Here is a 20,604-nt window from a genome sequence, read left to right on the forward strand (position 1 = left end):
ATGATTGTATTGTATGTTTTAATATACGTGTCTTCTCAACTAGAAGCATTTAACTCTCTGGCTTTAAGTCCTCCAACGGAAGTATTTTTGAAAACAGTTCATTCCGGAAATGCAAATAAATGTTCCACTGATTGCAAACACTTTTCTAGTTTGCGAAACGTCTTTTAAACATATTACAGGGGTCAATTTTGTTTCACGATTATGGGGTTTTGTCTCGTCAAAGGAATCCAAGTTGATATTTTGAAAGTTGGAACAAAGTAGTGAACAGAATCACATCATCTGTGGAATTAAAACACTTTGGGTAACATATTTTTATTTTATTCCAAATCGAAATTTCTTGCTATTTCAATTATTTGTTCATTTTTTCGTAATTTCGATTTTTGTTCTGGTTACTTCGATTATTTTTACGTTTTCAAGTTTATTTGAAAAACTCGAAAATTCGAGATTTTTCTCTCGTTACTTCGAATTCTTATTCTTTCTTTTTTTCATATATTTTCTCGTAATTTCGATTATTTACTCATTAATTTCAAGTTTATTTCAAAACCTCGAAATTTCGCGATTTCTTCTCGTTATTCGAGTTTTCCCTCGCTACATCGAAATCTTTTTCGTTACTTCGATTATTTTTCTTATTTTGGATTATTTTCGATACCACGGACCTACATAAGTCCGTGTCGATACATAAATTGAAATAAAAAAGAAAATTATTGAAATGACTAAAAATATACTCGAAGTAACGAGAAAATACCTGAAAGTAACAAGTAAATAATTGAAATAACGAGAAAATAATCGAAGTAACGAGAAATAATTCGAAGTTTTGAGTTTTTGCAAGAAACTTAAAATTATGAGAAAATAATTGATATTACGTGAAAATAATTGAGTTAACAAGAAAGAATTTGAACTTAATTTGAAAATAGTTGAACTTACGAATATATAATGGAAGTAGTGCGAGACAAAACTCAAAATTTAAAAAAAAAACCAGAAATCTGAAATAAAGAGAAATTTCGATTTTATATTCGTGCACAAATTATGCGAGGTGAAGCTGCGTGCAATCCAAACTCGTCGAATTAATATTAAGTAAATGTAACTGTAATAAATAAGTTGTTCATATTAATAGCTAAACCTTACTTAATGTAACAGTTGATAAAAAATAGTGACTCTTAGTCCCGGAACATTATTTTTTTCCTTTTCCCTTTCCAGTCATGCGTGTCTTTCATTGTTTGTTATTGTTCCCATAGTTTGTAACTCAAATTTCTTTGTGTTTGGCTGCAGATTTTGCGTGTTGGTACCTTCAGAAATATTCACTTCACCCACCCGCTTCCTTGTGAAAATAACCACTTTCGATGACGGTTGATAAATTGCTGTAATTGTTCGTCACGTCATATGTGTTAAGAAATATAAAATATTTATAGATATTTGAAAGGCTTTATGATCATACAATGTGAGCATGTTACTAAATTTGTCTCTCTTGTTTTTTTAGTAATGGCGTGGTTTATCCAGCTCTAAGACCTAATTATGAACATTTATCTGAAGATAATACGTCTAAATGTGGAAGTCCCACGGTTATATAAGAATCACAGAGACCCGCTTGTATAATAGTATCTACAACAGTGATGTTTCGATATCCGGTTTTCATTTTCATTTATCAATTAGAAATGATAGGCAAATTCGAGGTGATGGTGTGACAGTCTATGAGTATTAAATATATGGAGGTATTGTCAATAGCCTGGCTTTAGGCATTATGGGTGCAAATAGAAATCGTGTACCAAATCATTGGATCTTTCTACTATGCGGATAAAAATTAGGCGTAATGGAACTCATAGACCAATCTGTACATAATGCAACGGATTATGTAAATACATACATACATACAGACAGACAGACAGACAGACAGACAGACAGACAGACAGACAGACATACATACATACATACATACATACATACATACATACATACCGACTCGTTGTATGATCTCTTTTATTTTTTATACATTAATTAGAAATTGAAATATGCGTCTGCATTGATGTTTATATTGATAACATATTTCAAACATTATGTTTATTTTTAAATGACATCCATAAATGAGTAAAACATTTCATATAACCTTCTACACGTATTTTGGTACTAGCTGATATTAACCATTCTTATAGCTTAAATGGATAGAATTATTAAAACAAGGACTGGTCGGCTAGGAAACAGTATAGATGAAATAATGATATGAAGAATATAATATAATTGTATTTTTGTTTCTACATGCCAACACAATAAAACATTACAGATAATGAATATAGCATCAGGTCTAATGGTCTATGAGACACACGTAAGAACATACAAAATACATTAAATAGAAACTGGTATAAATAGCATTATTTTGCAATGAGGTGGATAACAATGTGTGAGTATATATACATAAATACTAAGCCAGCAGGGAAATAATTACGTCTATTTTACATTTAATAACTAATGCGGCTAAGGGCTTTACAGATTTACCATTAACCCAATGAGAATGCGAGTGAAAAAAAGGTATTTATAGCTTATACACCTCGCCACACATAACAAAAACGGTTCCGGAGGTGTGTGTGTGTGTGTGTGTGTGTGTGTGTGTGTGTGCGCGCGCGCGTGCGTGCGTGTGTGTGTGTGTGCCCTTGAATTATATCATTACTCATGATAATTATAATGAACATCTGATCAAAAAACGAATTTCGTAACAAAACTTACAAATTCTATATTCTCTAGGTGTTTTGTATATCTACCAGTTTCTATTTCCAAAGGCATAAACCACATCGTAACCTACTATAAGAGCACTATGGTATGATCTCGGTATGATTTCAGTACCGGATACCAATAATTTCTTAAATAGTCTACGAAGTTTATTTCTATTTAATTTCTTGTTTTGACATACATTCATATGCTCTTTGCATCTTAATTAAGTAGCAGTCACTCGCCCGACGAAGGAGTAAGCATATACTCCGAAACGTTGTGCCCCTCATAACATAGAAGTTGACTTCCATAAATTATCTGTCTTATGTGTATCTCTTCTAAATGCCATTTAAAGACTAAATTATTTTTTACCTTCACATTGTGAGACTTGGGGTGAAATAGGGTTAACGTCGCGTTGAAGGTTATTACGCTTACATAGCGACGTGCATGCGTACTAGTCCCGGCAAATGCCGATTTTATGCCACTGAGATACCAAGCCGCAGTTGAACATGAATACCCACCTCAGATACAGTATATTGACTCCGAGCCGACCAGGCCTTGTTTTAATGTTGAGCGCTAGGCGGGGTAACAACAAGTACCATCTTTTAACATCTTTTGGTATGACGCGGCCGGGGATCGAACCCCGATATTCCGCTATCCGGGCAGGTGCGTACCATTAGACCACGGAGGCGACTCCCATTGTGAAAACTGGTTAAATCACGAGCGTGTTTTGTTTCTAGAAGCTCTCAAACCTTCTGTAGATTCGAATACATATGAAACGTTTGTGCTCTACACGTACACTTTAAGCAATAAGTAATTAAGGTGGCAATTACTCTTTATGTAATTCCAACCTCTACACTTTATCTCCACTGTCAACTGATGGTCCACCTTACAGTACGTGTGGTCCCAAAGGTGACTGTTACTTTTTTCTTGATAATATTTTTTTTTCAAATAATATTACATTATGTGAAAAACGTTCAAGCAGATGAAACTGGAGGCTGTCTGTCGAGTAACTGGTATCGTGTCTTAAAAGCGCCATCGAAAAATAGAAGACAGAAGCCTAGTCAAATACCGCAGCGCTTCTCAATTGCGGTACCAGTTATCCGGTAGACGACAATAAAACATTCAAGATGGCGATGAGCAAGAGAGGAAACGTAAGTTTTGTGAATAATTTCTGATTTCTGAATATGATATTAAGTAAAGGTACTATATAAATTATGTTTAATTCGTATAGTTTTAATTTTAGAAACATCAGTTGCCCATTTAGTTCAGCAAAGAGAATAATAGCTTCAAGAAGGAAGTCCCTCAGTTTTCGTGCTCATGTGCGTCTTTCAAGAGACAAAACATTGAGTGTCAACAAGAGAAGAAATATCAAACAAATCACCAAGACCCATATATTTTAAATTCACGTCTTTCAAAATTAATGACATCAATGTGTCCCTTGTTCTTATTTTCAAATGGCAGAAAGCTGGAAATATTCTGCAAATAAGAGAATCACTCAATATATCGAACGAAGAAAACGTGCGAAATACGTTTGAGTCGACTGAATTGGGTCTAAAAGCCGATTTAGGTTAAAAGCTTAAAGACATACCACTTTGTAATCATTTCTTTCAAGTCACGTGAATGTCAGAGGAAAACATTATCGTGTGGTTTCAATGTTCTTGAACATTATTGAAATGTATATTCAGCATATACACAGCACATACATGCAGCATAAATATGGCAGGGACTAAACAGCAGTTCGTTATATCCGTCTGTCTGATCGTTACAAGCGTGATCATTATAAACATTGTTTCCTGTATATAAACTTTATAGAATCTGTACGTTATTTTAATATTCCTTCCCTTTTCTGTGTTAGTGTGTATATTTTCACAGTGGTTAATGATGTTATTGGTAGTACACCTCAAATTTCATCACAAGCCACATTATCCCTAACCTGATGGTCTGTAAGGTAGGAGGTCAAAACAGCCTCATGTCAGAACGGCCACAGAAAAAAAAGTCAAAATAGCCACAACTTATAGTCAAAATGACCACAAAAAACGTCACAACAGCCACACAGAAAATAAAGAAGACAAACTCAAGTACTGTGTCACATTATTTGTGTTGTATACATTGGGTATTAGTTCAAAACATGCACCATGTAGTAGCATGTACCATATGCACACAGTTCTTAATTCAGCACTACACAAGGGCTTACAAAGTTCTATCTAGTGCCATATCACAGTAAAGAGATTTACTAAAATCTAAATTTAATTTATAGATAAACTAAATTTATGAGATAGGTTAAAACAGCACGAGAACTCTACTGGAAAATATTGCATTGTAATAACAACATCTAACATGTATACTCTGTACACATCCTGCTCACTTTTGATATTCATTTATCAATAAATTTTAACGATCAATAGTACCATTAGCATGATTAGCATCTTTACATGTTTTTATGTATGTTGTAGGTGCGGCTCCCGCCTGAGGTGAACCGCATTCTGTACATCAAGAATCTTCCTTACAAGATCACTGCAGAAGAAATGTATGATATATTTGGGAAGTATGGAGCAATCCGACAAATCAGAGTGTGAGTATAGAAAATACATTCCATTCACAGCTATATGATCTATAGTGACGTGTTTGAGTCCTTTTTAAACAAATAGTATGTTACCAGTTTATGCCATAATTATAAGATCAATCATGTTTAATCATATTACTTTCCTACCATGACCAAGTGCTTTAGACATGTTAGAAACTCTAATTTGTAGAATTGTTGATAATCTACTTGAATCTTTTTTCATAATTTGGCTCACATCTTAAAAATATTTTCAAGATATGTTTGTAATAGTTTTCATATTGATATTTGTTTGATGACTCATATGTAGTAGTTACTCCTCATTGTTTTGTCATGTTCCTTCATGATTACCATGTTAATTAGATGCATTGATTTGTCTGCAGGGGTAATACACCAGAGACGAAGGGAACAGCCTTCGTAGTGTATGAAGATATCTTTGATGCCAAAAATGCTTGTGATCACCTCTCTGGGTTCAATGTCTGTAACAGATACCTCGTTGTCCTCTACTACCAGTCTACCAAGGTAAGCCGCTGTGTAATGTACATGTTGAACAACAACTAGAGGGGCACCGTAATTCACTATGTAGAGTTGCATTCCTTCACATGCATAGACATGCCAAAGACTATCATCAATCTCATACTCACCATGATTCTGATTCCCAGTGACCTTGAGTTTCTCCAAAGTGGTGAAGGTCTGAGACTAGAGCACTTCCAGCTGAAGTACTGTTTAAATTAGTTTTAACGCAGCTCACTTGATCACAAAAGCACAGTTGTACTTATCCCATCATAATGATCATGTGTTCTCTTGTTGACATTTGAGTACAACATTTACTGTCTTGGATAGAAGAGTAAAACTAATGATGATGAACCAATATGATGAGAACAGTGTTTGATTTGTTTGTTGTTTAACGCCACTCTCAGCAATATTCCAGCTACAAATAATCCAGTCTGGACCAGACAATCCAGTGATTAACATCATTGATCCATGCAATTGGGATACAATGACATGCATCAACCAAGTCAGCAGGCCTGACAGCCCGAATCCTGTTAGTTGCCTTTTATTGCAAGCACAGGTTGCTGATGACCTATTCTACCAGTGTTTGAGAATGTAGTGATATCATAATTGAAACTCGTACAGTTGGAATATATCCGAAAGACAGTTGTGTGTGATTTCAGATACAATAAGTCTGTTAAACACTGATCTGGTGTCCATCATCACTTTCTTACTATTGTTTTACCTCCTTTGGCAGTTAATCTACACACATACATCTTTCTTCTTGGATTGCTCCTTGTTTGTGAGATTGTGGAAAAGGTTCTTACCAGTGCACCAGTGAAGATTTGTTTTTTAAAAACACCTTTGTGTCCAGAATTATATATTTCTTTGATTGTTGTTTTACGCTGCTGTGAGCAGTATTCTAGTCAAATCATGGTGGTTTTCACACTTAGTCTAGCCCAGACCAATTAGTGGTTGACAGTATGAAAGATGTCCTAAACCAGTGACCACAAAGTAGTCTCACGCCATGGGTTCATGATGACACATGTTAGCAACCAAGTAACTGTGTCTGACCGGGGCAGTGGGGTAGCCTAGTGGTTAAAGCATTGGCTTGCCACGCTGAAGACCTGGGTTCGATTCCCTGCATGGGTACAATGTGTGAAGCCCATTTTCCAGTGTCCCCTGCCGTGATATTGTTGCAATATTGTTAAAAGTGGCGTAAAACCATACTCACTCACGTACTGTGTCTGACCACCTGATCCAGCTTTGTCGCTTCTTATGACAAGGAATAGAGATTGGAGACCTATTCCAAGCTGGGACTAGAATTATTTGTGGAGAGTTCAGTAGATATGCTTAATGTATAACATTCTACTTAACATGCATAGTGGGACTAGTTTTCTCCCCATATCTTACATAAACCACTAGTTGGAACTGCGAAGTAGTTGGATCTGCGAAGTAGTTGGATACAAACTGTGGTGTCTACCCATCATGAAATACTTACTGTTTTAACAAACGGTTCTTTTCTGTGATTTCAGGCATTCAAGAAAACTGACACAGACAAGAAGAAGCAGGATATTCAGGACATGAAGGCCCGATACGGACTGAGCACACCAGAAAAGAAATGAGTGTTTTTTATGAAAAGGATGTACATAGTGTAAATACGTCAACAAACATCATCATTAGTGTCATCCTTCATCAACAGGTTTATAAGTAACTACACATTCCTTGGATTACAGCTTCCATGTGAAATCAGAGATGAAACATTAGATCATGAGGTAAAGATGTACTCGACAAAGGTTTTACAGTGTCTCTGACTTAAATACTGGTTATTGGCTGTCATGTTTTAGGAATGAAGGAAACAGTTCTATGATGCTGCTCACATAGAGGATCCGGTTGGATATTTGAAGTAGGATGATGTGATGCTGGTTTGCAACTGTGTCCAATAAAAACCCTGTGTTCTGTAAAGTCCCACTGATCACCTACCCTCAGATACTGTTACCAGCAATATTTTTAGAATCACATTATATGATGAAGAGATTCATATATGATGATTATATTCTGAAGAGATAGGGGTCTAAAATATCAAAATCCTCTTTCATTTGGGTGAGGGGGGAATTGTCTTCAACATATTACATTTGGTTTTCAAAGGAGGGGGGGAATCTGGACCCCCTCTGGATCTGCCTATGCCAAGCATGTAATGTCCCATGTTGGTGCGATTCTAATTCAGTTTTGTGTGTTTATGAACCAATATAACTTTGGCATTTCTATATAAGCAAAATAATTGATGTTGAAGAAAGGGTTAGATACATATTTCTACATGTATGGTGTAAATGAATAAAACATGCAAATCCTGTCAATACTGTTCGTCATTATTTCCTGACATTGGATCAATGATTTATTCAGTGAAAAAGAGGTAGAACTGAAACAGTTCTCAGGTGATTATTGTCAATAGAACAATAGACATGAATGTCTGTTTCCAAGATATTTCCAACTCTGTGGGCAAAACTAACCATGTACATGCTTGCTTCTTGTTTAACAGCTCAGTTCCATGCTCATGGGTTACACCACACTGGCAAACATCTACAACATGCACCACCTTGGGCTGCAGATTGGATAGTAATTTTAGCATCACACACTTTGTATCAGAATCGACGCAAGCCATGGTGGAAAATGGGTCCAGTGTTACATCATAAAAGAAATTCTACATTGGGTTATCAAGGATGAGCTGAAAGCGCCAGGAGTGAATAGAGTTGTTGGGCTATCCCTCCTGGGGGGCTACACTGTCACGATGTTCAGAGCAATGTACAACGATGACATCCGGCACTGATGATTTTAATTAACAAGAAACAAATTACTTGACAGTTATTACTTTTCCTCTTATTGCAGGGATAGAAATTAACCAAAAAGTCCACTAGCCTGAATAGTGACAACATATAGCAATGCCCCCCATTTTGTTTGAAATTCTATTAGACCTTACAATACCATTTACATAACAAAACTGGTCAGGGCTTGCGGGCTTGTGCTAATTTCTATCCCTGTAATAAGGAATGACAACCTACACCATTAACAAAGATATTAGTGAAAATGTTTCATGGAGCAGTGCCTATTTTTATGCTTGCACATACCTTAATTCACATTTAGTAAGACTAGTCCAGAAGATGATAGTTGAAACATTATTTCACTTGTCATTGGAGTTTGTAGATAGTGCTCTCGATCAAAACAAAAATGTTTTTTTCATTTCCAATTTCTATAAAAATTAAAGCATTAAGAACTTTGAAGGTGTTGGGTGTTGTAGGTTTCGTCAATGTTTGTGGAAGTGCGGTCATTGACTTTTAATATGAGCGTACATGGTACTGAACTGATCTCTCTTCTATAGTCGCCGCGGGGCGGTCGGGTAGCCTAGTGGTTAAAGCGTTCGCTCGTCACGCCGAAGACCCGGGTTCGATTCCTGACATGGGTACAATGGGTGAAGCCCATTTCTGGTATCCCCCGCCGTGATATTGCTAAAAGCGGGGTAAAACCATACACACTCACTCACTACAGTCGCCGCAATATTCATAGTTGCGTCGACAGAATCTTTTTATTTGCCCTCATTATGATTCTTGGTTTGCCAGCATTATACCAGTGCTTGTGGATTTATGTGGGGAAGGTCGAAGGATGTTTACATGCGTGTTAGTTGTGCTTTCAGTTACTGATGTGTCGGGTTCAGACCCGATCATTTATAAGTCGCTCTAATAAAGTTAGAACATTACTGACTGCAATGTATGCTGGTCACTCAGCTGTGATTAACCTACTAATGGAGACTCTTCGTTTGGAGACTCATCTTACTTTGAAATATATGATAGATGTTCTACTGCAATGTTTATTAATATCCCCTAAAAGTCAATGTACAGTAGATCGGTCTCCTGCAGAACGTCTTCTTTCATACGGAAAAATACCCTCATGCTGAGTTCCGTCTCTTAGTATCGCATGTTGACGAGGCGCATAGAAACACCGTAACCAGTTTAAGAAAAACCATATGCGCCATTTCAACCAATGAAACTGCGAAATACTTTTGCCCCCAATCACTTCCGGTATCACCAGACGAAAATCAGCGAATATCTTGAAATGATATCAATTTGTAAGTACTTTTTACTGAACAGATGTTGGTGTTTGAGGGATGGCCATGGACGTATAGGCAAAATGTGTTTCTTGTGTAAACAGTAGTTTCCGCAGTACTTTCTGTGGTGAAGGGACACACAGACAGACAAACATTGACATGTGCACGTCTCGCAAACAAATGTGACAGATTCCCAGATCCAGCTGATCATGAAACAAAATTCGCCAAAGGACGTCAATCATCGTGTGTGGACCGTTAATTGACGCTGAAACAATAACCCTACAAATACACACTTACTTTGGGAATGGAATGATAATTTTACAGTGTGGATCTTCTTGTGTTGCGTGTAATTTACTGTAAATTTAGGATGACAGCCTGTATTTTTACTCAAATGAAATTATGAAGTGTCGATGTATAATATATTCAATAGATAATACATTTTCACTAAATATATAATAGATTTATATTTTCAAAGTTTGACAAAAGTGTTTGAAAGACTGCAATTTACGCTGTTGCTGTGACTGCTGCTGACTGTGGCTCTTGCTTCACTGTGCCTCTTCGATCCTTAGGGTTAGTTCTGTTAGGGTTGGGTTCCCCCTAACTGTATCTATCTTAAGCCGTTGGATCCCCTTTCTGATCAAGCACCCACAGATGAATGTTGGTAAACATACTTATTTCTGACAGTGACACCGGTAAAGTGTTAGGTAATAACATCAACTCATTTCCTTAAAGGGGCACTGATCTAACGCAATTCCCCGGGACTGGTTGTTGCCTTTGTTATTGTTTTTTCCCATTGAGTACCCGGATGTAGAGCAGAAATCTAGACTAGCTCGCGACCTCTGTTGCGCCATTCGTAAGCGCATTAGTCACTTTTATGGATACCGGTAGTAATAAGAGCGTATGGTCACATTGATCAACAAAATGAAATACAGTTTTCGAGATAATAAGGAAATGTAGGTATTTTTGTGGGTAGCATCGGTAATGGTGACGAAGTTTTGATAAGTCACTTGCTTGGTAATTTTGCGATTTTCGTTTACACTATTTTGACTTGCAACACAAAGTAAATATTTCATCTGAGCATTGCTTTTTTTATAGTGTGTATATTTTTTTACTGTCAAAATGTGTAACATATTTATTAAACGTATAAATCTTCAGTTATTTTACAAAGTGACTGAAAAACATTTCCATCTGTATTATTATGATAACGAATTCCAAACATTTTGATGTTTAATGTCATCACCAAGAGACTGAAAATGTTACGTTGAAAAGTACATTTCTATGTTGTTTGGCTTCTAATCCTACATAATAATCTGTTGTGATGTTTGTAGGCCCTTTTGATCGTCTTAATCAATCTGGACAGGTCTTTTAGTCAAAATGACTGAAATATTTACACATTTTATAAATTGCCTGAGAGAATCACATTTTACAAATTGACGGTAATCTATACACGCTTACAAAGGAAATGACCTGTGAAAACAACGTCTATCGCGCATTGAAGAATTTCCCAACCAAGACGTAGAGAAACAAGAACGAATCGGTTCAAATGAAGGAAAACAAAATGCAAATGCCATAATTACAACTTACCAAATTTATGTGTATAAATAGGCAGCTTCCTTGTTCGAGGAATGTATCCGTGAATATCCACACAAAGGAATAATGTCCCACTCATCTGCAGCTATACAAAATAACTTATTCGATGTCACGTGTCTCTGTAACTATCAAATATTCTAAAAGATATATATCGTTTCGGGATATTATAACCAGTGTTCGTTTCTCAACTGATCACTTGGATTGTTTCAGGTGTTTCACATAGGTGTCAAGTCTCAAGGGTTGGCTGAGAAAGGCCACGTGACAACTATTTTCATAACGTCCACGGTTCCTAAAAAATCCACTGAGTTTGATAACAATGAGCAACCAATCAACGTATTATCAGTTAACCCTTTCAACAAAGTATGTTGTTTTTACATCGGCACTTCACGCCATGATATGAGTGTATTCCCTTTGTTTTAGCAAACCTAGACATGTAAACACTCACTTTTGACATATCCACTGTGCAAGATAACAGTGATTAATCAATCAACGTATTTTCTGTTAATCCTTTGATGACTAGGAACGATCCGTTGATTTACCTAAAAAAGTAAATCAACTGATCATTCATCTCTTGCTGGGCTGCCACGTGCATATTACATAACGCACATTTCACCTCACTTCAAACCTGGATATAGATTGAATAATTACCCCAGACACAATAAATGCCAAATGAGAACCTTTGTCAGGTAATCTAAGTGGTGCTACCACTAATTGTACCTGTAATAAATTCATTAACTGAGCATCAAGTGAATGACGACAAATACACAAGTGTAGGGTTATACGAGAAAACGTTGATGACAACAAGGGAGTAGTAATCGTATTATCGACGCAATCCGAAATCCGAAAATGCTTTCACTGCATGGATACCTTTTTTTTAGTATTAAGCTATCACCATCTGGGGTATTTCCAAATGACGACTTCCGATGAGCTCCGCCGTTCTTTTTGTCTGTTTGTTTAGGCTGAAGAAATTAATTAACATGCGCCCTTTGTCGAATCTTTATAGATCACATTTAACTAATCAGTGTTTATTCAAAAATGCGTAAAACAAATATTGCCTCCAGCCTCCAAGTTTATTTAGCTGTCCTTGCAGACGGTACCCCAGTCTCTGGTCACGCTCAGTTGCGTTGCGTATCATCCGGGTACTCACAGGGGAAAAAACAATAACAAAGGCAACAACCAATCCGGGAAATGGCGTTAGATCAGTGCCCCTTTAACTTCCCCCAGCCAGGTGTTGGTGTCACTCATAAACAAAGCAGTATAGATCTACTCAGTCTTTATATACTTTGCTCACATGAGATATTTCCCATGTTTGACCTACATAAGAAAGTTGTTGTCTTCAACAAGGCTGAATTGACATGTTTTGAAACTTTACTTCCACTCGCACCATTGAAACAAAGACACAGACAAACAATTCATCACAAAGGGGAAAATAAACAATCATCGGTTTACGCTAGCCGCAAACAAAAACCTTAAATTTGAAAGTTTCTGTTTCCAGAGACCATATGAAATCCCGACCCGTGAAGATCCGGGTTAGAATAGGTTAGAATAGTTCTTCAGCAACCCATGCTTTCCAATAAAAGGTGACTATGCATGGTTGATGCATGTCATCGTCATCGATCCCAATTGCTTGGATTGATGCTCATGATATCAATCACTGAATTGTCTGGTCCAGACTCGATTATTTACAGACTGCCATCATATGGCTGGAATATTGCTGAGTGCGGCATTAAACAACCAACCAACCAACCTAATGAAATCCCCCAAAGTATGCCAGGTAAAGTACAGTAGTCCCAAAATTTTGAAATGTGTTATGAATTTCTAAGAAATCAGTATATATAAACAATCCAACAATTGAGGATCAGTAACCTTAGAGTTGTATCTCTGCCAATGATCAGCTGCTTCTGTCATCTTTTAGAGTTAAATAAAATGTTTGATTTGCATGGCATTGAAATTTGTTGAGGGAGCATAGGACATATGTAGAAAAGGAAATGATTTTTTTATGGTGAGCTTCTGTCCCTGTGGTACTCTGATTTTAATATGCAATTGTGCACTAACCTACAGTGATTATCCTGCAGACAGGAGGGAGGACTGTGATTCTAGGATGCAGGGATCAGGATGCAGACAACAGGAGTAAGGGAGCAGCAACATCTCAGTGTGCAGTTGGAAGTAGCTCCAGGTGAGCATCTTAAGGTGGTTTATCAGTCAGAGATTTATCTAAGTGTTGTTCCAGATAGTTTTTCTGTAAAATTATCCAGTTATGAATTCCAAATTTCCCAATTAATCTTCTCCTAATGTTTAAGCTTTGGAAAGATGATCGACTAATATCATTTCACTGCTCACATTCCAATATTGTGAAAAGGCATTGATGCTTACTTTTGTGTCATTGGATTGAATGCAGTGTTATGATACCTCAAACTTTCAAACCACAGAAATTTTGGGCAGATGATGCATTTTTCCATTGTTCCTACCACAGGCACTCTGTTTAAGATCCTAGGTAAGTCCATTTCAGCACATATGGTCCCATGCACAACACACAGCTGGCCCAGTATAACCAGTGCTATCACTGGATACAGGTGTCTTGGGGCCAGTGGAGTTTTGTTCTTTTTCATTCAAGCATTTCCTTTGCAAAAGGCTAATTTGGATCAGGTAGTTAGGCTAGACAACCTGCATGATTGCATATCATCATACCCAGATTGTTTGTCTGGCCTAGATTGGATTACTTACAGGCTGCTGAGATACAGTTGGAATATGTATGCCTGGAATATTGCAGACTGTGGACATGGTGGTGTAAAATAAAAAAAATTAAAAAAAATCCTATATCATCTCTATTATTGCAAGCACTGGTCATGACTGTTTAGTGTGTGGAAGAACAGCGTAACATTTGTAATAATGGTAATGGCATTCTGTTCCAAAGTATGCAAACTTTTCTTTAACTGAGATTAAACACATGTAAATTGAGTATCCAGTTATTCAGCAGACTTGTTATATTTGTTGCTTATGGTCTGATGTCATCTTACAGATAGAGCTGACAGGGAAGCTGTTTTCCCAGTTGACTACTTCACAGAGACAGTAGTAACATCTGACGACTCAACAGTTATTCCAGTAGTTCATGACACGATTGTATCCACTGAAGACCCTTCTGTTGCCATAGCAATAGAGTCCAATGAATCAATGGTTTCACCAGATCCTGGTGTTGTGACCTCCGTGAGCCCTGCATCTGTATCAACTGGGGCTGTTGACAAGTATGTGTCGACAGCTGCCTTGCCATCCTCGGATGCATTGTCTGGTGGTGCTGATGCAGTAGAGGGCAAGGTTGTCGAGGTCAAGGTCATCCCGGTTGAGATGCTATATGATGGAACTCTATGGTCGCAGTTTGATTTCACCAAATCCGGGTATGAATTTGTACAGTTAGTTTTGTAACATGACCATCATAAACTATTGCTTATTATCAATGTTTTGTTGAAGTATGACCATATGAACACTCAAGACATTTCTCATCAATTTTTATGATTTCACCCATGAAGATCTGGGGTAGAATATGTCTTCAGCAACCCATACTTGCTGTAAAAGGCAACTATGCCTGTTGTAAGAGGCGGGATTGGGTGGTGAGGCTCGCTGACTTGGTTGAAGCATGTCATCGTATTCTAATTGAGTGGTTCGATGCTCATGATATCAATCGCTGGATTGTCTGGTCCAGACTCGATTATTTACAGACCGCCGTCATATAGCTGGAATATTGCGTCATATAACTGGAATATTGCTGAGTGATGATCACATGTCTGTCATGTCCATCTGTAGGGCTGAGTATTGGCAATAAACAGTGTATTGCAATATATTGCATGATCACACCTGTGATAATGTTTGTAGAGATGAGGAGATGTTTGTGAGCGAGAGCGAGGTGTCCCCACTAACTGTGTCAGATGGAGTGTCCGACGTGGCTCGACAAGTGGAGGTGACCACAAAGTCGGACAGCATGTGTCTGTCCATCAGGGACATCACCAAGAGGGAGAAAGATCGGATCAAGAAGAGGGAACTCAGGGCTAATCCTGTGTTCAGGTAACCATGTTCTCTGTGCAAGAGCACGGCTTTAACCAGGGTAACAATCCACAATAGTATTTTGGTACTTCATTCAAGGAACAACCTTTTGTGTATAGACCTCTGGCCTGTTTTTATGCACAATGGAATACTGATAGAATAAAATTTGGAATAAAGCTGATAGCCTTGATATATTGCTCCAAGTGATACTTCAAATTCCAAAATAGAAGAAGACACCAGTTAATGACCAGACTGATATCTGTGCAAAATTTGGCCCAGAAATATGAACGGTCTTGGAATTATGCTCTGGAAGCAAGACGTGACGGACAGGTAACACCCATTCCTATATCCCTCTCCCACTTTGTGACAGGTGCATGATCAGTGATTTAAAGTTTTAATAAAATGTGTACCCACTATCACTGTCTATCTAAGACTCTCAAGACAACATTGCGCCTGGCTCTAGCATCGATGGAAGGGCCGTGGATGGGGGATCATTCTCATATTAAACTAACGCTTCATTCATTATTATCCCCTGCCATGAGGTGGGGCAGCGGATATAGGAACAGAATTTGTCCATCTGACCAAATTTTCTCAAAAACTATTTCAGTCAGAGAAATGAAGTTTTACACACTGATGTTACTGGTCATGATCTCAAATGAGTTAAAAAGATTGGTGTCATAAATTCATGAAATATCAAAGTTATGGCCCTTGATCCATAGTATGTGCATTGGGGACAACTTTTCTCAGAAACTACTGATCCAGACTGCGTTATATTTTCCAGAGAAAGGACCTTTTATGTGTATTAATTTCACATTCAATCATTTTTTCTGATGACACAAAGCAGCCCAAATCACTATCTCTTCTTAAGGCTTTATCAGACTCCTTTTTATAGTTTATATATTCACTTCTATATGAACAAACTAAATTCTAATGTGCCCCATGGTGGGGGCTGTGATAACGCTGTTTTCTTGTTCTTTATGCCGAATCTTTGAAGAAACAAATTGTTTATAAAGTAAATTGGATGAGAAAAAATGACCAGAAGTAAAATCCCATATGGCTACAACCAAAGGAGATACCCGGAAACAACTGATATAGTTCGAAATATGAAGTATGGGAGCATTTCTACTTGTAGGTTTAGAGGAGTTGAAGACATGTATCCCCCCAAAATTAGAATGCTCTCTGAAAATCTGGAATCCAATATTGCCACAGCATGAAGTTCATTTTGACATGAAAACATCTCATCAAAACTCAATGCAAATTTTCAATATGTTCTAAAAAGGACCAAACAAGATATGAATTTAAAAGTAAAATGTAAGAGAAAAAAATGTCAGAAGTAAAATCTAATGTGTACATTTTATTAGCTAAAAAAAAATAAACACATCACCATTACATCGCATAGCAGCCAACTGTATTCACGGGTGATGGAATGTATATACATACACCATTGCATGATCAAGTTAAGTAATACATGTCCTGCATTGAAGATTAACATGGAACAATTCCTGTTTCTAAGTCATGTTCCTAAGTCATGTTCCTAAATCATGTATAATGTGTGAAACATGATGTATCACTCTTAACTAAAGTGTATTGTGTATTGTATTATTGACTTTAATATTGTGATGCATTAATGAATCATTTCAGTCTTATATTGAGAGGGGCGGTCGGGTAGCCTAGTGGTTAAAGTGTTCGCTCGTCCCGCCAAAGACCCGGGTTCGATTCCCGACATGGGTACAATGTGTGAAGCCCATTTCTGGTGTCCCCCGCCGTGATATTGCTGGAATATTGCTAAAAGCGGTGTAAAACCATACTCACTCACTTATATTCAGACAATAAAATGTCAGGAAATTTGATAAAGATTGTTTCTGCTATTCAGGGAGAAAGAAAAAGTGAAAGCCAAGGAACGAATGCAGAACCGTAGACAAGATCCAATATACCGTGAACAGGAACGTCAGAGGGATAGAGAAAGGCGACAGTTGGCCAGACGGAGAAACCTGCCCGTCAGAGAGAGAGAACGTGAGAGGGACAAAGAATATAAGAAAAACTTTCGTTATGGACACAGAATTCAGAAATCAGATGAAACATCATCAGACACTGAAAAAACATTGGATTCTCTCCCTTGTCATGTTTATATGAACACTCAGTATACAAGTGTACCAAGCTGATACAGGGACAGAGATTAGTGTGTGTGTGTGCTAGCATCCCAGTGCTCCAGCTAGACACAGCTTTACAGCTGTACAAGAGATCTCACTTGCTTCAGCTGTTCCAACCATTTGATGGTCAGGTCTTTAGCCGTTATGCAATGCTGTGGTTCTATGGGTTTTTTTCTCCAATTTGATGCCCAGGTCCTACACAGTGCATGCAAACTTGACAGCAACTTCAGTTTGGATGCCCCATCTTGAAAAGAGCTTCACTGTTATGATGCCTTGATGAGTTTAGCTGATAAATAGAAGACTAGGTTTGAAAGAATTGTCTTTAAAATTGTCAATTTCATTAAATCTTTATATTTATTTGGATGCAACCTGGGCCAATAGAAGACCTTAGATTTAGTGTTTGAATTTCTGTGTGGATCTTGTGTTTACATGCCACTTCATGTAAGGTTTTGCAACAACAAGCAGATTCTTCATTATGTACTCTTTTTAACTTCGTCCATCGTCATTCCATCAAACTGGAAATCTCTTCTTCTCCAAATCTATTGAACAAATTTCATTTGCAACAGCTCATTTCAGTGAGAGGAAATAGTGGCATACACAGCAACCTCTCAGAAACACCTGGACATACATATCTTGTTTCAGTTATTGCTACAGTGGAATTTCATTATGGCTTGACAATTGAATGTATTGCAGTAGGGTTGGCGAATTGACACACAAAACGTATAACACGGACAGCTGTATTGTGATACATATTGCAAGGCGGACTGCAAAGAGCTTCTTTTTATGGTACATGTTGAAATTTGCCTTTATGTCATAGTACGGAATTCCCTATTGATCATGTTGATAACAAGAGCATATTAGAATCTATTGCGGGGGGCGGGGGGCACGGGTGGCCCAGTTGTCTAAGGCGCCGCGATTCAATGTGCAGAGTTGCGTCCCTTGGGCACGCCAGAAACCTATGATTGTGGGTTCGAATTCCGGTTCGCCCCAATTATGTTTCTAGGTTTGTCAGCACCATACCCGTGCTCATGGGTTTCACCGAAGTTGTAAACGTATGAGACCTGCATCACTTCGGGCTTTCCTCCCACATTAAGCTGACACGCCGTGATATAACTGGAATACTGTAAAAAGTGGCATTAAACCCAACTCACTCACTCACTAGAATATTTTGCGTAGTTCAAATAATGTGATGAGACGATCTTGTCTTGGTGTCATTTTTTTAGGCCTGCCACGCCCAGGTCTCATTGCAACCCACCTGTTTGATGGTGCTTGTCCCACTGTCAAGAAATTACACTTTTCAATTTGTCAAACATTTTCGGGCAACTTTGGATATTGATGTCCCTCTCCAACCCCAACCCCAACCCCCTACCCCACACATCTATCGTACCCACGAATCGCCATTTTGTCTTTGTTTGTAGAGATACTGTCTCGGGGGCATTTTAAAGCATGTGCTTAGCTCAGTTACATTAGTAATTGTGAGTTCCCTCATAGGTGTACACACTTTGACATTTGTGTGCATGTGCATCGCGTTCATGCATGATGAATTTCATTATGATTGGATGTTGCATTCAGATGCAATGCTATTGTAAATGTACACCTCAACCTTAGCTACATTCAAATCATTTGTTGCCTTATTTTTGTTGGTAGTATATTGTCATCCTCTGGTCTCTAGGGTAGGACTGTTTGTTTGTTGTTTAACGCCACACTCAGGAATATTCCAACTTCTGTTAACAATGTATGATGACATTCTATTAGCCAAGTCACTTTGCTTGAGCTTTGATCCATTAAATTGCTTCTTAACCACATATTGTGGACCTATTCTTACCAGGAATCTCCACAGGGTGTATTTTGGAAATGGTCTGTTGTATGTTAAGGTATTACATGAGGTAAATCACAAACCTTAAGGTGTCCGGAAACACAAGTCAGGGTAGTAAATGTTTGCCAGGAAGGCAGTTTTCAGTACCTATAAATTGTGTAGGCAATGTCTCTAATTGCTTGCCACGCCAGCTAATTTAGATGCAGACTGGCCTCACAAAGAGTTACTATTTATTTTCAAATTGTTAATGAACATATATTCATGATACTAAATGGCATAAGCACTGCAGCAAGCTATTCTTGCTATTTCTGTCTGTAATATTTACAGTGTTGAGATTAAGGCTTAAAAAAATAAAAGAATTGATTCTCAGGCAACTTTTTAAAATAAAGTGTAGGCAGGCGGTGGTGGTTTTTTTTTGGCTTGTTCAAACTAGTATGTAACCAAATAAACAGTTTTGTACCTTAAACCTTGGAAAGGGCCTCTGGACATATACAATCATACAAACTCATATTGCCGCCATGACCATGACACAAGATGTGTAATAAAGCATTGCGCTATAAAATGGATCTAATTTTTTTTTAAGTATAAGATTTTATACCTTTTGAAAATGGAAATAAAACAAAATGTGTGGCTGACTTTTTGATAATGCGGGCGGTGCCTGAGAACCAAGATTATTTTTTTACCCTAATCTATAGCTTACTTGAACTTGACTGGGTTTTTTTTATTAGCATCCAACAGTGTCAGTAAGATAAAAGTGAGACCCCTCAGGTAGTGCTTTGCCCACACTGTTCAAGTACAAGTCTATTTGTTTTTTGCCATTCATGTTTGTGTGATCAACGTGTTTTACGTCAGTGGTTATTATCTTTGGCTTTTGCTATCAGTTAGAGAGTACATACATTGTACTGGATACAGAGAATGAATTATCTCCCTGTGTTTATCATATGCAAATATTTGTTATTTCATCGTCACCAAGAATGAAAATGTGTCATTGTGAAAGGAATAAAACTTATTCTCGGATCAAGTGTTGAGTCATCAAGAGCTAATCAGCAGTCTGTGTCAATCAAAAACTTTTGAATCTACTGGCTCGGACACTCATGTTCAGTAGACTTTGGTTCAGATATATGGTCTATTATTAGCTGAGCTTAATAGACCAAACATCATT

General features: G+C 37.6%; 2 protein-coding genes across 4 annotated transcripts; both read left to right on the plus strand.

Moving 5' to 3' along the window:
- Positions 1 to 3,795: 3,795 nt before the first annotated feature.
- On the plus strand, positions 3,796 to 8,101 carry LOC139468403 (splicing factor 3B subunit 6-like). The gene is made up of 4 exons (XM_071250358.1): positions 3,796 to 3,851; positions 5,154 to 5,272; positions 5,644 to 5,782; positions 7,288 to 8,101. Exons 1-4 carry the CDS (start codon positions 3,828 to 3,830, stop codon positions 7,375 to 7,377), a joined length of 372 nt encoding a protein of 123 aa, XP_071106459.1. The 5' UTR covers positions 3,796 to 3,827; the 3' UTR covers positions 7,378 to 8,101.
- A 1,721-nt stretch (positions 8,102 to 9,822) lies between these two features.
- LOC139468413 (golgin subfamily A member 6-like protein 24) lies at positions 9,823 to 20,452 on the plus strand. Of its 3 annotated transcripts, none has more exons than XM_071250370.1 (5): positions 9,823 to 9,872; positions 13,517 to 13,617; positions 14,461 to 14,833; positions 15,309 to 15,497; positions 17,350 to 20,452. In XM_071250370.1, the coding sequence occupies exons 2-5, from the start codon at positions 13,557 to 13,559 to the stop codon at positions 17,636 to 17,638; spliced, it is 912 nt and encodes a 303-aa protein (XP_071106471.1). In that variant the 5' UTR covers positions 9,823 to 9,872; positions 13,517 to 13,556; the 3' UTR covers positions 17,639 to 20,452. The 3 variants fall into 3 exon arrangements, with proteins under 3 accessions (XP_071106471.1, XP_071106487.1, XP_071106479.1); XM_071250386.1 differs by having other exon boundaries at positions 14,626 to 14,833; XM_071250378.1 differs by having other exon boundaries at positions 9,826 to 9,872; positions 13,503 to 13,617.
- The last annotated feature ends 152 nt before the right edge of the window (positions 20,453 to 20,604 follow it).

Source organism: Haliotis cracherodii, unplaced genomic scaffold (genome assembly GCF_022045235.1).
Source record: "Haliotis cracherodii isolate W230 unplaced genomic scaffold, xgHalCrac1.p SCAF_1, whole genome shotgun sequence".
NCBI classification, from domain to species: Eukaryota; Metazoa; Mollusca; class Gastropoda; order Lepetellida; family Haliotidae; genus Haliotis; species Haliotis cracherodii.

Coding starts and splice junctions, on each gene's coding strand:
- LOC139468403 (XM_071250358.1), top strand. CDS start 3,828: ATGGCGATGAGCAAGAGAGGAAAC. Junction 3,852..5,153: donor CGATGAGCAAGAGAGGAAAC/GTAAGTTTTGTG, acceptor TGTATGTTGTAG/GTGCGGCTCCCGCCTGAGGT. Junction 5,273..5,643: donor GCAATCCGACAAATCAGAGT/GTGAGTATAGAA, acceptor ATTTGTCTGCAG/GGGTAATACACCAGAGACGA.
- LOC139468413 (XM_071250370.1), top strand. CDS start 13,557: ATGCAGACAACAGGAGTAAGGGAGCAGCAACATCTCAGTGTGCAGTTG. Junction 13,618..14,460: donor GCAGTTGGAAGTAGCTCCAG/GTGAGCATCTTA, acceptor GTCATCTTACAG/ATAGAGCTGACAGGGAAGCT. Junction 14,834..15,308: donor TTTGATTTCACCAAATCCGG/GTATGAATTTGT, acceptor TAATGTTTGTAG/AGATGAGGAGATGTTTGTGA.